The sequence below is a fragment of the Tupaia chinensis genome, unplaced genomic scaffold (genome assembly GCF_000334495.1).
Source record: "Tupaia chinensis unplaced genomic scaffold, TupChi_1.0 Scaffold000315_1, whole genome shotgun sequence".
NCBI classification, from domain to species: domain Eukaryota; kingdom Metazoa; phylum Chordata; class Mammalia; order Scandentia; family Tupaiidae; genus Tupaia; species Tupaia belangeri.
In genome coordinates, this window is record NW_006159808.1 from 966,627 (window position 1) to 984,643 (window position 18,017).

The window sequence follows — 18,017 nt, forward strand, 5'->3', positions numbered from 1 at the left end:
TATATATATATATATATATATATATATATGTGTGTGTGTGTGTTTTACCCCTATTTTTTACCCTCTGGTATTCTCCACCCTCCTCCCACACTATCTCAGGTGCCTACAGTTGTTTCCCATTCCCATTTTTCTCCACATTTTATCATTTCACAAAAAAAATTTTTTTGAGAGGTTTTTGCTATAGGGCACATGCACTCACCAGGACGACAGAGACAGACAGACAAAAAGCGAGAAATCACCCCCGGGGTGGAGGATGGTCAGGCTGCAATTCCTTCTCCTCCTTTCTCTTCTCGGGATCTTGGGCACGCATGCACATGTGCCTGGCATGAGTTTAAGCCACCGGGTCCAGGGCTCAAACCATGGTCGACTACATGGGAGTCCAGCAACATAGCCCTTACACTAACTACTGGTCCCAATTCACAAAATTTCTTAAATAATCTAACTACTTTCAATAGCAAGTTCAGCTGGTATATACATATCTGTGAACACATGTCTGACTTTAGGTGTGAAACTCTGAGTAGAAGAATGAATATACTATAAAATAGCACCTAGCTGATAGTATATAGATCACTATGGTCATTAAATAGGTATTTTTTTAATATATTTTTTAATTTCAAGAGAAGCAGTTTTAGCTTTAATAAATCAAAGAAATGCTAAGGAACTTTGCTTAAAACTTAAAGCCAGGAAACAGTTTAGGATTCTGTTCGAATAGTAAGTATCTGAACCTATCAGCAGCTCAAGACAGGACAGAAAGCCTTAAAACCAGAAAACAAAGCCTAGAAGAAAATCAGCAATGTTTTAGTCAAGAGTCATAAAATGCTATCTCACCAGTTCAGTCTCATGTACTTAATCTATCTTCTGTTGTGGCTGAATCTTCCTGATTAAATTCTGGGATATAATATTCAACTCCAGACTTGACCCTACAATTACATTGGTCCTTTTCTTCATTTTTGAATTCTTATTTCTGTGTGTTTGCATTTAATTTTCCATAGCACTCCCATGAGAACTACTTGGAGATGTGGTCTGGTGTTGGTAAATTCTTTCAGGTTTTGTTTATCTAAAAATGTTCTTGTCTTCTCTTCCCATATGAAGGATAATCTTGCTGGGTATAGTATTCTTGGTTGAAATTGCTTTTCCTTTAACGCTTTGAATATATTTTCCCATTCTTTCCTCACTTGCATTGTTTCCGATGCTGTTAGCCTGATGGGATATCCTTTGTAGGTAACTTGCCGTTTCTCTCTTGCCAGTCTTTGTATCTTGTCTTTGTCTGTGGTTTTGGTCAATCTGGCTATAATGTGTCTTGGAGAAGATCTTCTTGGGTTGATTCTATTTGGGGTCTTTTCTATTTCTTCGGACTGGATCTTTGAGTGCCTCTCTAGGTTTGAAAAGTTTTCTTGCAGGATTTCATGGAATAGATTTTCAATGCCCTTATCAGTCTCTTCACCTTCTGGAATACCAATTATCCAGATGTTTGGACATTTGATGGTATCTAGTTTTAATATTTAACATGGTAAATATTGGTTCATGTAACACCTATGAGAAAGAGCATGCTGGGATCCTCAGTAATTTGTGTGTGTGTGTAAAGCAGTTCTGAGTCCCAAGAATGTGAGCTTCACTAATGCAGAAAAGAGAACTCATTTATTTCTTATAGTCTATTAATGTTACAGACTAAATATCCTTTACCCAAATATCTAGCACTGTATTCTATTTGCCAGATTGTATGTGCATTCACCAGAGAAAGAGAGAGAGAGAGAGGGAGAGATAGAGAAAGCACCCCCCAGTAGGGCATGTTCACACCACAATCTTTTCTCCCCCATTTCTCCATCCTGTTGGGATTTGGGGCACACACGCACATGTGCCCAGCATGTTGTAAGTCACCAAGGCTGGGATTCAAACCTCAGTCAACCATGTGGGATCCAGCTCACCTACCTTCAAAGAAGAATTGTAAAGCTTGGTATTTCACTATGTATTGTTCCAAAGTGACTACAGCTCTTTGCAAATAAGTTTGTATATAATTACCCTCATCTAAAACTATGCCAGGAAGAAAATATAACTCCAAAGAGAACCACCACACACAGCAGAGAGCAAAATCTGAGCTGAGTTTTGGGTGTTGCCTTCGGATTACACAAGACTTCAAAGTCGAAATTAACTTTTCAAAATTGGCCTCTGCTGAGCTCCAGCTTCGTAATGAACATTCCACTGTGTCTAGGGAAGACCTGCAGCTTTTTCACTGATGAGGTGAGATGGAAAAGAACGAATAAAATTTTTCCAAAGTTCTGAAAACATTGCACTCGTAGAAACATTTCCAAAAGAATAAATTCCACAAGGTTAACAGAATGACTTCCAGGAAACAGAAATAAAATCTGGGATTAATTTCACTGATTTCTGTGATTTTCACGAACTCCACACTGATTATTGGTCTTATATGCAGCTTTTATCCTGGACTGTGGCAGAAGTTTTTAAAATGATGATTCAGATGAGTAAGTATCTTCCGAGCTCACCAGCAGTCTTCCCAGAAATGCAAGAACAACATCTGCATTTCAGCTATACCACCTGCTATGGATCTATATGACCAAGTCACACGTTTTTTTAAAAAGAATTATTTTACTTCATTTTATTCATCATTATTGTTTTTTTAATCAGACCAAAGAAAGGGAAAGTGAGAAAGCAAGCCACCGGGAACAGGACTCCAACTGTGGTCAGCTACGTGGGAGTCCAGTGCCCTAACCACCATGCCACTTGCCAGCCCAAGTCACACCTTTGCTCTCCATATGGCTGCTTGCCTTCTTCTTTCTCTCTCTTGAATGAGACAGAGAGAAAGGGAGAGATTCCTTGACAAGGTCTTTATGCCACAATTCACCCAGCCCAACCTTCCCCCAGCCAGGACCACAGGCATGCACAGCTGCACCTGGGGCGTTCAGGTCAACCCACATGCTCCACTTGAAACCCACTTCCTCTTCCACTCCTGTTCTGTGGTAGGTAAACTAAAACATCGCACAGAACAAGTCAAAGAATTAGCAAACATGCCCTTAGCTCTTCGAGTTCAACGATCTTACTCCTTTATCCTTTGTTCTTTTAATCACTTCACAGCTCTCTTCTGAACCTTCTAAGGAGCAAAATACAAACCTGATTAAAATGTTTTAACAAGGTTTTAACAGGATAAATGAAGGCTGGCACTTTGGCCTGCTGGGTAAGGAGGTTGGACCCCACATGGCCAACCAGTGGCTTGAAATCCATTCCAGGTTCATGTGCGTGCATGCCCAAAATTTTGACAGGATAGAGAAATGGACGAGGAGGAATTGCAGCATGACCACACCCTACTGAGGGTGCTTTCTCCCTCTCCCTTTCTCTCTGTCTCTCTCTGTCTCTCTCTCTCTCTCTCATGAGTACAAATACTCCTGGTAATGGGGGGAAAAATGAAAGCTAAATGAAATCATACCCTAAGACCTCTACACACTACAGAATTTTGTTCTTACTCATTTTGGAACTCACTGCAGCATTAGGTCAGTTGCAATGGTGTGGGCAGTGGGTGCTGCTCTGCAACTGGTGTGGTAATGAAAACCCACAGTTTAAATCCTGCGTCGGCCTGAACCATGCTGGGGTGTCCACATGTGCCTGAGACCCTGACTGGTTGGACAGCTGGGAGGGGAGGGATCACAGCATGAGGAAATCCTGCGGAGGGTGCCTGCCTCTCTTCCTCTCTCTGTCTTTTCCTTTCTCTCTCTCTCTCTCTCTCTCTCTCCCTCTCTCTCTTACACACACACACACACACACACACACAAAAGATTAAAAATAATAATAAGAAGAAGAAGACCAGTCAGTGGCGCAACAACATCACAGCACTCTGTGATGCTGGATCCACATAGGAAGGTCCAGGGTTCAGGTCCCAAGGCCTCCTATGTATCTGCATCATAAGCTGGGCCCAACAAGGCTGGATGGGAGTGACATGAAGACTCTGGTGGGGATGCCTTCCCCACTTCCTTTCTCTGTCTTGTTTTCTCATGGAAGAAAGAAATACAGAAACTTCTAAAAAGTCCTAAGGAGGGACCAGCAGATGGCATAATAGTACGTCGCTGTACTCCCATGTAGTCGACCACGGTTCAAGTTCCAGACCCAGTGGCTTAAACTACGCCAGGCGCATGTGCGTGCATGCCCAAGATCCCAAGAGCAGAATGGAGGAGAAGGGATTGCGGCATGGTCATTCCCCCAGGGGATGATTTCTCGCTTTCTGTCTCTCTCTTTCTGGTGAGCGCATGCACCCTATAGCAAAAACCTCTCCAAAAAATAAAAATAAAAAAAGAGAAAGAAAAAGTCATAAGGAATTTAATCAAAAAACTGTATCATGAAATTCACAAATCTAGAGGGGCTAGCAGGTGGCATGGTGGTTAAGGCACTGGACTCCCACATGGTTGGAGCCCGGACCTGGTGGGTTGAAAGATGCCAGGCATGGGTGCATGCATGCCCAAAATCCCAAGAAGAGAAGGCATTGCAATGGTCATCCCACTCCGGGGGGTGTGATTTCTCACTTTCCCTCCTCTTCTCTCTCTGTCTCTCCCCAGTGAGTGCATGTGTCATGTGTCCTATGGCAAAAATAAATAAGTAAATAAATCACAAATCTAGAAGCAAATAAGGTATTGGATTGTTGAAAAAGTCGTGAGGCATTTTTGCATAGAATAGAAAGAGAGCAAAGTACATCATGATTTTCCCAACGACCCAACAGAAGGATACCACAGAGCCCTAGTGTCTACCCAAGCCTGACCCAAACTGCAAAGCACCGCTCCAACATGGATGGTTTCGTTAGCGTGTGTGCAAGCACTGTGGGCAGAAGGCCCAGAAAACGGTTTTCAGCCATGCCTCATGTCTCCAGCCCCTTGTAAAACGCCACTTCCCAGCCAGCCAAGCAAGTCAGAGTCAGAAATTCATACTCTTTCAGAGTAAAGGGATTTTGACCCTCAACTTAGAAATTCAGTCTTCAACCTCAGCGGACCCCCGAGGCTGTCTAACAGTCCTAACGCGATGCCTAAGCCCTTTCTCGCCCGTTTTCTAGAACAACTGTCTCAGGTCTTCACTTACCTCAAATTTCCAACTTGCCCCTGATTCCCAAGGGCAAATAAATTATCTGGCCAGACTTTCTAAACTTGTTCCTATTAAAACTCCACTGAGAGAAGAGTGTTCAAGTCCCACAGAAAGAAAACATGGTCTCAGAGGCCATGAAATTTGCCTCCCTCCTCAAGCTGCCCCTTTCTCCTGCATTCGTTGCTTTACTTTTTACCCGCATTTCTTTATTTTTTCCCCTCATCACAGCCCCTCATCGCGAGCGAACCCACCCGCCATACGTGAGGTGCATGCATCTCCCTGCCCTATCAGAGACCTCACCCTCCCAGCTGCCTCCGTCCTTTCGAATCCTTTCCAGTCTTTCCCTCTGGGCAGACCCCCTTCCCATCAGGATCTTGCTGTTGTTACCTTTCACTGTCATAATGCTGTCCTTTTCTATGCTGAAACCATTCACACTTACAGAAAGCCGCAACAGCACTGCGAAGAACTCCTGGATGCCCTTCATGCAGAGACCCCATCCGAGTTTTGATAATCGCCCAGATAGCATCGTTTCTAACAAAAGGCCACATCCGACACCCAGTTATCATGTCTCCACCGTCTCCTTCAATGTTGAAGAGTTCTACAGTCTTGCCTGGATATATTTTCGAGATGACAGTAGACTGAATACGTGTGAAGATTTTAGCAAAATGGAAACGGTGGGATTATAAGAGATTTCTTTTTTTCCTACAAAGATCTACATTGCTATTTTAACAAGAAATATCATTTTTTAATTTAAAAAAATCTTAAAATATTTACTCACCTTAGCTGACTTTTCAATCCTTACGCCTCCACTCAGTTCAAAAAGGACAGTCATGTTGTACCCAGTCTGGTTTCCATGACCATGAGGCCACCAAGTTTCCACAGTAATGTTCTGTTAAGAAGTAAGATGAGTCAGTTTAAGTAATACGGCTTCTTTTCAGCAAATAATATGACTCAGAGCATTATATCAACTTCTCATATAGTCAAGCATAGGAACTCTAGGTTCTGAAACTATAAATATCCACCTATATTATACCAAATCATAACAATCCATTGATATTTTAAAATCAATATTCTAGGAGTTTAGCATGAATTAATGTACAAACAGGCCCACCTGGGCCAGCAGGTGGCTTAATGGCTAAAGCACTGGACTCCCACATGACCAGCTACGATTGGAATCCTGGACCTGGTGGCTTGCTTTCTCACTCCCCCCACCCCCCAACCTTCTCTGTCTCTCTCTGGTGAGCGCATGTACCCTGTAGCAAATGAAAACATAATAAAAAATGATAAATAAATAAGTCTTCAGGAAAAAGGAAAGAAAACCAGCTCTTCCTCTGACACTGGCATTTACACTTACTCTGTGTACTTAACACTTGAGATTGGACTTTGAAGTTGACTCTTTTTCTAAGCCAGGAACTAGAAATCATTTTGAGATATTCATCTGAACAGTTACTGAATGTTCTTGCACTTTCCTTTTCACGTCACAATTATCAATCAGAGGAATAGAAAAAGGAGTCAGGGAAGGTAAAATCTACCCTACCTTTTATGAAAGATCCTGAGTTTGGAATTAGAATTCTACATGTAAAATAAGCACCAATATTCAAAACAAATGAGAGGTGATGCCGGCAGGTGGTGTGGTGGTTAAGGTGCTGGGCTTTCATGTGGCTGACCACAGTTCAAGTCTCGGACCCGGTGGCTTGCTTTCTCATTTTCCCCTTCTCTCACTCACTCTCTCTCTGTCTCTTTGGTCAAATTAAAAAATAAATAATAATAACAAATAAAATTAAATAAAGAATTTTTTTTTTAATTAGAGGTACCAAAAGTAATCACTGCTATTTATGTCTCGAGTATATTTTCGATTTAGGGCATTGCAAATATTGCACAAAAAAAATAAAATATAACTCAGCTCTTAAGAAGAATATTTGCAAAATTAATCACATATTCTCAATTTTCTTTACTGCAAAATTTGGGGAAAGTATTCCTTAGCCTGTATTCACACAAAATATATGAAAGGTTAAAAATAAAAGAGAAGGGACCAGCAGGTGGCATGGTGGTTAAGGTGCTGGACACTCCCATATGGCCAACCACGGTTTGAGTCCCAGACCTGGTGGCTTGCTTTCTCACTCTCTCTCTTTCTCTGTCTTGCTCTGGTCAAATTGAAATAAAATAAATTAATGAATAAATAAAATTAAATAAATAATTCTTTAAAAATAAATAAATAAATGAGAAAATGTGGGACCAGCATATGGTGTAATGGTTATGGTGCTGGACTCCCACATAGTCATTCATGGTTCAAGTCCCAGACCTGGTAGCTTAAACCTCGTGCCAGGCGCATGTGCATGCATGCCCAAGATCCCAAGAGGAGAAGGGAGAAGGGATTGTGGTGTGGCCATCCCTCCAGGAGGCGATTTCTCATTTTCTGTCTCTCTGGCTCTCTCTGTGTCTCCAGCAAGTACATATGCCTTATAGCAAAAATCTCTCTTGGAAACAAATAAATAAATAAAAATAAAGGAGAAAATTTTTTTTAAAAATTAAAAAATGAAGAAAGGTTTTTTGCTTTCTTATCAGTCCCTTTTTTCTACCATCTCTTTTCAACACGTATTGCTTTTCATCTGGTGCTTCTCAGGAAGTCATTTACCTTGTTAATTTTCACAAGTAGCTCAACAATCCTTTCCCCAGGTTGAAGTCCAACGCTGTATGTGTGCTGCGTTTGCAATTTAGGAATAGCTACTATTACGTGACCACCAACTGGCTTTGAGCTGACAACATCAAAAGAAGTCTTTATTTCAATATTCCACTCTTGGGCACCATTATCTAAAACATAACAAGAAAAAGAATAGATAGATAGATAGATAGATAATATATATATATATATATATTATATATATATAATCGGTTGGTTCCTTCTATACAAAAGATTGGCAAGCTGTTTATTAGAAATAAAGGTGTTTTTCTTTTTTTTTTTAGAATTATTTTATTGGGGCTGGCAGTGGCATGGTGGTTAGTTAGGGCACTGGACTTCCACATGGCTGACCATGGTTTGAGTCCTGGACCTGGCAGCTTGCTTTCTCTCTCTCTCTCTCTCTCCCTGGTCAAACTGAATGATAATAATAATAAAGAAAAGAAAATAATTCTTTTTATTTATTATTGTTATTTTCAAATTTGGCCAGAGAAAGAGGGTGGGGCAGAGTGAGAAAGCAAGCCACCAGGTCTGGGACTGGAACCGTGGTATGCCATGTGGGAGTACAACACCTTAACCACCACACCACTTGCCAGCCCCATAAATAAAATTTGATTGGAACACAGCTGCTGTGTCTTCAATGCACATACAAAAATTCATAGGTTGAAGCTCCTGTAAAGGGAGGTCATTAAGGTTAAGTGAAGTCATAAGAGTGGGCTGATAAGCCAAGAGGACTGGCCTTGTAAGAAGAAAAAGTGCCGACTCCGTAGCCTACTTGTTAAGGGAGTCAGATCCTACACGGTCAGTCACGGCTCATATCTGGGTCTGGAGACTAAAGCCATGCCAGTCTCATGTGTTTGCACGCACAAAGTCCTAACAGGATGGAGAAGGGGTTGCAGCACAGCCACGCTCTACCAGGGAGTGCTCTCCTTTCATGAGGTGCCCAAGTCTCCCTCTCTGTCTCTCTCTCTCTGGTGAGCACACATGCCCTCTGGCAATGAAAAGAAAAAAGAAAAGAGAAGAAGAGGAGGAGGACAAGGAGGAAGAGACAAATTTCTCTCTCTCTCTCCCCCCTGTGAGGACACAGCCAAAAAGCAGCTGTCTGCCAGCCAGGAAGAGAACCCTCATCAGAAACCAAATCAACCAGCACTTGATCTTGGACTTCCCAGCCTCCAGAACTGTGAGAAATACATTTCTGTCATTTAAACCACCCTGTCTGTGGCACTTTGTTAGAACGGCCCGAGGGGACTGATGGACCCGCCACACTCCATCTACCAAGGGCTGTGCTGGCCTTGCACCGTAACACAGAGCTCCCACGAGGTGCCCGAGTCTATACTACGTACTGCCCACCTTTTTACAGAAAGTGTTTGCTGACGCCTGTTCTAGAATACTTCCCCCAAACGTCCAGTCCAGGGGTCAGCAGGTAGCATGGTGGTGAAGACTAGACTCCCACATGCTTGACTAAGTTCCAAGTCCCGGACTTGGCAGCCTGACAGTCACACTGGGCGCACACGTGCTCATCCCCAAATCCCAAGAAGAAAGGAAAAGGAATTGTGGCATGGCCATCCTCCCTGGAGGGTGATTTCTCACCTTCCCTCTCTTTGTTTTTCTCTGGCAAGTGTATGAGTACTACGGCAAAAACCTCTGAAAAAAGAAACCTCTGCTTCACAACATAACCATCTCAATTTTGCTAGCCTTGGCTGTTACACAGTCCTTCTTTACATTGATCTGAAATCCACTTCCGAACCTTTCACCTAAACATTTCATTGGGCCTTCGACCACCTTCTGCCAACCAAAGCTCTCTCCTTGCTACTTCCTGTCACTTCCTCCTTGGTCGGAGAAGCAGCTGTTAGTAACAGTCTCCGGCAGAAGACAAGTGGTGCAGTCCCCAAAGTCACTGCAAAATGCCCCAGTTTCTCTTGCTTTGAACATGGAAGTTTCTGGAGCACAACCTGTTAATTCTCTTGGGCACCACAACGTGAAAAACAAGGGCTGTGAATTAAAACCTGTCACGAAGGATGGTGGGCCTATCATGTCACCACCACACGCTGCGCCCACACGTCCGCCCCGCCTCTGGGAGTGGCTCCCTTCCTGTGGTAGCCCATGAAAATGTCAGTGTTTAGGTTCACCAAGGATGACGTCTTAAATAACCAGGAATTTTCCTGATAATGCTTGATCACTTCTCACTAATTTAAGAATCTATGGTTTCTAGTTAAGGAGAGTTCCACCTTGTAAATTAAGGCTTACTTCTAGAATATAGCTTCCTGTCCTATTTCTCCTAACATTACTATTTTCTTAAAAAATATACCTGTCATTTTTGCTATAGGGTTCATGTGATCACTAGAGAGACAGAGAGACAGAGAGAGAGAGAGAAATCAACCCCCAGGGAGGATGGCCATGCTGCAATCCCTTCTCTTCTGTTCTCCTCTCGGGATTTTGGACATGCACACACATACCCCCAGCGTGATCGTCAGGCTGCCATTCTCAGGCGGTATGGTCATCCCCCTAGGAGGTGACTTCTCTCTTTCTGTCTCTCTGTCTCTCTTTCTGGCAAGCACACATGCCCTATAGCAAATACCTCTCAAAAAAAAAAAAAAGAATACAGGACATGGGAGGAGTCAGACGGCAGGGCAGGGGATCAGGCTGAAGTGGACCAGCAGTTGGCATAATGGCTACAGCGCTGGACTCCCATGTAGCCAACCACAGTCCCAGTCCCAGACCTGGTGGCTTAAACTCACGCCGGGCACATGTGCATGCGTGCCCACGATCAGAATGAAGGAGGAGAGACTGCAGCATGGCCATTCCCCCAGGGGGTGATTTCTTGCTTTCTGTCTCTCTGTCTCTGTCTTTCTGGAGAGCCCACATACCCTATAGCAAAAACCTCTTCAAAAAAAAAAAAAAAGGAGACTGAAATGCCCAAGCCACGGGAGGTGTAAATTCAAACAGAAGAGGGGCTAGTAGGGACCATGGTGGTTAAGGTGCTGTATTCCCATATGGTTGATCACAGTTCAAGTCCCAGTCGGGATGGCTTGAAAATCACAACAAATAAATATATATTTTTAATTTAAAAAAACTTTTCAAATAGAAGATATTTTCCTGGGCCAGCCCATGGCAGAGTGTTAGCTAAGGCAGCTAGATCCCACATGACTGAGTGTGCAGTTCAAGTTGCAGGCCCAGTGGCCTAGAAAACATGCCAGGCATGTGTGCATGGATCCCCGACATTCCAAAAGGAGGGGGAAATGGAAGAGAAGGGATATTGGTGGGACCATGCCCCACAGGGGTTGCTTTCTCATTTCCCTCTCTCCCTCTCTCTCTCTGGTGAACCCATGTGGCCGACAACAAATTTTAAAAAGGGAAAAAAGATTTTCCTGTATTTCTCCTAGAACTATAGAACAGATGTGAACAGCTGCTTTTCCGAGGCTAACAGCGGCATTAGCCACAGACACAGGCTCGCGTTGGTTACGACAGCTGTTTCCCCTCACTGGTGGCTTGAGCCCGTGCTGGGCACGTGTGCATGTGTGCCCTAAATCCGGAAAGTAGGCGGAGATGGAGAAGGGACTGCAGCATGCCCCACGGGTGGCAATTTCTCACTTCTCTCTCCTCTGTCTGTTTCTCTGGCAAGCACACATGCCTTCTGGGACATTTTTTAACAAGTCCAACCTGGTGAGTAAATCTTCTCACAGACAGCACTTAGCTCAGGAAGCTTTGGCACTACTCTTTAAGTTCCTTTCTTGCTTTTTGCCCCCACAAATCATGCTAAAAAGTACCTACCTACCTGCCTGCTTCATTCACACTGTGCCTTTTTGTGACAAATGAGTTTGTACCTACTGAGTCATCAGGAAAGCCCTGATGCATTTTTGTATAGAAAAATGTCATGAGTCTCTCAATGAGACAGTATTGTTCACTTTCAAAAATTAAATGTGCCACGAAGCTTTAAAAAACTAAGTCTTTGAAAAATACACCTATGGGTCAAATTATAAACCAAATTTTTTAACAAGGAGACTCAAAATGAAAGAAAAAGAAATCACATCTCTTAACTTACCGTAAACTGGGGAAAATGTGAAGTAATTCAGATGACAAATATTATAGGCTTCGATTCGAACATCTTTCCAGATCCCCTGGGTGGGAAAGGAAGGCCCCCAGTCCCAACTAAAGGAACACTGCGCCTGTCATTTCAAGAGGAACAAAGGCATGTTCTGATAACCACGACATTGAAACACGAGCAAACACAAGCCCCTTTAAGTCATCACGTGCACGTATGTCACTTTGCCAGAGCTAGTTACAAAGAATCTTGGGCTGGGTGGCTTCAAGGACAGGAGCGATGCTCCGTTTCAGAGGCCGGAAGTCCCAGACGAAGGTGCCAGGTTCGCCCTCCCCTGAGCCCACTCCTTGGCGCACAGGTGGTCACCCTCTCTGTGTCCTCCGCCTTTTTCCATCCCTGAGCACCCCGTCGCTGTTGGCTAGATTTCCTCCTATGAGGACACCCGCTGCTCTGGATGAAGGTCCACCCTGATAGACAACCTTTTATCAAACACAGCACCTTCCGAGGTACGGGGGCTTAGGACCTCAACACAGGAATTTGGGGGGCACGACTCCACCACACACAGCCTCTACTACGGCCAGCTGTCACTTCTGCTACTCCTCCCTGTGTACGCCCCTCTAGAAGACAGTGGGGTGTCGTCCTGCGTCCTGAAGCAGCCTCGGGATGGAAACCTAGGCAGATCAGCACTCCACAAAAATCCAACTGATCTTTTGGTTCTTATTTCACATTTTCAAATCCCACTAAGGGGTCGGGAAGAGAGCCAATTTATGAAATGCCACTGAAGTTGTCAAACCAGCCTTATCAATGCTAGCACACCCCATCCTCAGAGCCAAAGTCGCAGCCACTCAGGGGTCATTACCTTGCGGACAAAGTTGACGTGGCACTCCCCATTTTGCACTGCGGGCGGGCAGTTCGGGGGCACCTGGTAGCGAGAGTGCGCTCGGCTCTGCCCTGCCGCGTACCGCACTGCGGAGCGGAATCGCAGCTCCAGTGAGTTCGAGTCTCTGACCAGGTCGGTAACATCGAAGCTCTGGATTAAAATGAGAGAACAGACCCACGAAACAGTCTTGTGTGCAAAGTTCTGAAACGGGCAGAATGTGGGGAAGCTGCATAAAGTAATTCAAGTCTTCAGGCTTATCCTCCTTCCAGGAAGGAGCCCTTCTCTGGAACAGGACCCCTGCACTGCCCACAAGAGCATACAACCAAGCTATTCTCCAGCCCCAGTGCAACAGCTCGCATCTGCCTTCTGCTTTTACTGACAGGATGATGGCCCCAGGGAAGCAGAACTGAGAAGATCTTTAGCGTCGGAATGTCTGCTCCGGGGCTCTCTCCCCGTGGCCTTGGACACTGAGGGTTTCCTAGACGCCTCTGGACAATCCGACTCTCCGGCATGAGTGGCATGCATTTCCAAGTCATAAGTTATTTTTGTTTCTGAAAAGCCTACCGTTGAAAGAAAAGGGCCATCCGGACATGATCTCTTACTGTAATTTTTCCAGAGAGAAAATCATTCTTTTAAAGTCATTTGTTAACATTTTCCATGGAACTCTGGATCACTAAACAACACACAGGGGAATAGCATTTGGTGACCACTTCCATGTGCCCAGGGCTTGCCAACGACTTTACATAATCAGCTAATTAAATCCCCACATAACCCCGGGGGGTAGTGCTTCCATTATTCTACCAATGTGGCGACTGAGAATTACAGGGGCTTACCCAGTGCTTCACAGAGCCTGGCGATGTCAAATAGCCAACTCTCATTTACCTTTCTCACTCGTAAAAACAACTGCCACAGGCACGCACGCACTGCTCTTAACTGACGAGTATACGCACTCATGTACTCACATAGCTGCGGAACATGTTGTCTGTTTTCCCAATAATGACATTGTTGAGTAGGACTTCTGTAACTGTGTCGACTCCCTCAAAAACCAGATTTACTTTTTGCCATTTACTAACAAAAGAAAAGAATTTAAAAACAAGATACATAAAACATTAACCTAGACTAAGTATATTTTTTTACTTGATAAGAACTAAAGGAATAATTATGTCACAGAAAATAAGCATCCTTAACAGGCAGCCTGCAGTGACATATGTAGAAGTATGCATGTAATACATGTCTATGTCCTTCGAGTGGCCCTGTTTATCTTTTTCCATAATAAAGCAAGGACCATAAAATTAAGAGCACAATCTATAATTTCCAAATCCACGGATTTTCTTTTCCAGTTATTCACAAAGTTTTTAGGGGAACTAAGTTAGATAACAGATATAAAAATCCTCACAAATGATATACTTATTGACACTATCTAAGAAACACATTAACCAACTAACATATCCACTCGTAGATACTACGATCAATGACATTAGATACACAGACAATAGTATCTTTGAGCATATACGAATTATGTGGCCAGCTCTGCTAAGCCTTATGGGAAACTAACCATCTGAATTCCAGGCATCTGCAATCTGGTTGGCATTGAAGCCCAAATGACAGAACACAGAAACTTGTGGTCTAAGTGGTATGGGAGCACTTGTCAGACAACTGCAGGTGCTATCGGAGTTTATCTCAGAACAAAAACATCAAGAATGCAGCGAGAACTCAGAGAATAAATCAGATGCAGTATTATCCATACATAAAATACCATTCAGCGGTAAAAAGAGGGACGGCGTACTGATGCAAGCTTCGGCGTAGATGAGCTTTGAAAACTGCTATGCCAAGGGGAAGACGCCAGGCACGAAGGCCCACACTCTAGATGATTAGAACTCTGTGTGGTTTCTGGAGCCAGCAGATCTGGACAGTCAATGAGTGGTGAGAGTGGTGCCTCGGGTCCAGGCAGGACCTACTAACGGGTCTGGCTTTCTCTTGGGGTGAGAAAAGCATTTGATGAATGACCACAGGGATGGCGGCACAACTCCGTGAGCATACTAGACGCCCCTGAATTTCAGATTGTAGTGACTTTAGTGTGTGGTATGCAAATTATAGCTTGGTAACTGTGTTATTTAAAAACAAAATAGGCAGAGGGGCTGGCAGGTGGCGTGCTGGTTAGGATGCCGGACTCCCATGTGGCTGACCAAGGGCCAAGTCCTGAACATGGCAGCTTGCTTTCTCACTTTCTCTCTCTCTCTCTCTCTGATGCATGTGCATGCCCTATAGCAAATTTTAAAAAAATAATAATAAGGACCAGCAGGTGGTGCGGTGGTTATGTCTTTGGACTCTAAGATGGCTGACCACGGTTTGAATCCTGGACCTGGCAGCTTGAAAATCCTGCTGGACGCACATGCATATGTGCCCAAAATCCCGAGAGGAGAATGGAGGAAAAGGGTGGTGTGGCCATCCCCCCAGGGGGTGATTTCTCACTTTCCCTCTTACTGTCTCGCTCTAGTGAGTGTATGCGCCCACTGGCAAAAACCTTTAAAAAATAATAATACCGACAGTTTTCTGACTGACAATCAGAAGCACTATCCTTTTATACAAAAGTCGTATGTCACTTCTCATAGTCCACAGCTTTAATCTGACTTAACTTTCTGATATGCAAAACAAGCTGAACAAAAGCTTATTAGACAGAAAAAGAAGCGAAGCTCAGATAATAGATACACACAAACACATACCTAATATCAAAGGGGATTTTAAACTCCTTGCGATAGATCCAGTTATCCAAGGAGATCCATCTGTAGTTAACATCATTAAATCCATAGTAAGGGTCCTGTTGGTACAAGGTAAACAACCATGGCAGATGGTTAAATATGCAAAAATAGAGCAAAATATGAAATAAACTATTAACAACGGCTATTTGTCACCTAAAATCAATGAACTTTGGCCTAGGAGGACATAGAAGTCAGATCATTAACACTGAAAAATGTGGGGGAGGGACCAGCAGTTAGTGTAATGGCTATGTTGCTGGACTCTCATGTAGTTGACCACGGTTCAAGTCCAGGACCCGGTGGCTTACACTCACACCAGGTGTGTGTGCATGCATGCGCAAGATCTCGAGAGGAGAATGGAGGAGAAGGGACTGCAGTGTGGCCATCCCCCCGGGGGGTGATTTCTCGCTTTCTGTCTCTCTGTCTCTCTATCTTTCTGGTGAACTGCGGCACGCGCCCTATAGCAAAAACCTCTCCAAAAAAAGAGAAAAAATTGTGAGGGAACATTCCAACACTTTCCTGCAGTGAGTGCACCCTGAGATACAAGTATATAGTTTCTTTTCTTTTTTTAGAAAGATTTTTTGCTATCAGGCACATGTGCTCGCTGGAGAGAGAGACAGAAAATGAGAAATCATCCCCTGGGGGGATGGCCACACCGCAATCCCTTCCCTTCCATTCTCCTCTTGGGATTTTGGGCATGCATGCACACGCACCTGGCATGAGTTTTAAGCCGCTGGGTCCAGGACTCAAACCATGGTCGACTATGTGAGAGTCAAGCAACGTAACCATTACGCCATCTGCTGGTCCCAAAATATGTAGTTTCAATATCAAAGAACGTGTGTGGAGATTAAAACTGGCTCTCCTTGTTAAACCCATCACGGACCTGCAAGGCGTGGGCAGGCGTGAAGCAAGTCTCATTGCCCGGCAGGTCTCTGCTGACTGCTGCCACTGTCCCAGCCGGCCTGCAGCGAGACACGGCTCTCCACTGCCCAAAGGCCTGCAAAGCTCCCATCCTTTGCGTTCATTTGGCATTGCCAGAGTTATCTGCCACTGAGCTTTACCAAGTGAGCACAGAAAGAATCTCTACCGAGAACACACAGGCAGCACACTTACAGGCTTCGGGCTTCCTGTGCAGCCAAGATCAGGCCAGCAAACTGCGCCTTCAAGCTGACTGCGCCCCCCCCCAGCTGCGCCCCCGGGGCTGACTGCACCCCCGGGCTGACTGCGCCAACAGGCTGACTGCACCCCCAGGCTGACTGCACTCCCGGGCTGACTATAGCTCACTCCTGTTCCTGTGTGGCCAGCGAGCTAAACAGGCAGACAGGTGCCCATACATAAAGTTCTAATGAAGCACTGCCACAAAGTCCAAAACACAAGGGGACGTCTAAAGGCTCGTGAAAAAACTGGAATCAGGGTCAGGTAGGTGGCATAGTGGTTAAAGCGACTGGAACCCACATGGGCAATTCTGCGATCCGAGTCCCGGACCTGGTGACTTGAAAAACATGCCAGGTACATGTGCGTGCATGCCCAAAATCCAGAGGAGAAGGGACTGTGGCGTGGCATACCCTCCCTCCCCGAGGTGCTCGCTCTCGCTCTCTCTCGTGCGTACGTGCCATATAGCAAATTCAAAAGAAAAATCATTTAAAAACCAAAAATTAAGTACAGATTTATTTTGGAAAAAAATGATTTTGAAATCCTGGCATAGTTTTTCCATAATACACATTTCCCACAACTTTTTTTTTCTTTGAGAGATGTTTGTTGGCTATACCACATGTGCTCACCAGAGACAGAAAGTGGGAAATCTCCCCGGGGGTGTGGGGGATCGCAGGGTCGCAATCCCTTCTCCATTCTCTTCTCAGGATCCTGGGTGCACATGCTCCCAGCATGAGTTCTAAGCTGCCGAGTCTAGGACTCGAACATCAGCTGGCCGCATCGGAGTCCAGCAACATGACCATGATGCCAATCTCCAGATCCACTCCCACAGCCTTTCTGAGGACCTCTCATGTTTAGCGTCTAGCTCATCACTGAAACGTGTGCTGGCCCTGCCCTAGACAACGGGCCTCCAAGGTGTTCACCGAAGCGCCAAGACTCCCCGTCTGTAACCCTCCCCACGTCCCCGCTTTCTCTCAGGAGGCCGGCTCCCAGACAGGAAGCAGGACAGAGTCGTAGATGAGGCTCTGCGGTTCCTCTGTGAACAGCACCATGGCCACACGGGGGTCGGAAGTGCAGGAACAAAGGGCTTCCTCTCCTGTCGTGCCAGGGTCGGGCCCAGGGCTTACTTCCTTTGGGACTGGCACTCCAGACGGAGAAGCGAAGCCAGCTTTGCATCCCACAGCGGCAGGAGCTGCCTGACCACGTGCAGCCTGGCAGCAACCAGCGGGGCAGCTGCCCAGGGCACTGGGCTGTAAGCCACGCCATCGCCCTGCCTCCAGGCGTCAAGGTCCAGGTCGTATCTGTCCAAAACCGTCCTGATTGGAGAAGTGTCTCAGTAAGTGACCAAGAGAGGGAGTGGTCGCTGAGACTGAAGACCACAGACAACCTCCAGGCTGGCCAAGGAAGGTGTGCACTGCTAACTGGGTGCACCGG

At 45.0% G+C, this 18,017-nt stretch overlaps 1 protein-coding gene across 1 annotated transcript in view; it reads right to left on the reverse strand.

Annotated features, from left to right (window-relative positions):
- Positions 1 to 15,493, reverse strand: part of MANBA (mannosidase beta) — a gene marked incomplete at its 5' end in the record, with an annotated part of 54,780 nt that extends 39,287 nt beyond the window's left edge. Inside the window, 6 exon segments of the mRNA XM_014588856.2 lie at positions 5,855 to 5,965; positions 7,712 to 7,887; positions 11,796 to 11,919; positions 12,655 to 12,825; positions 13,638 to 13,743; positions 15,399 to 15,493. Of these exon segments, the coding sequence (XP_014444342.1) occupies positions 5,855 to 5,965; positions 7,712 to 7,887; positions 11,796 to 11,919; positions 12,655 to 12,825; positions 13,638 to 13,743; positions 15,399 to 15,493 (783 nt within the window).
- Positions 15,494 to 18,017: the final 2,524 nt, after the last annotated feature.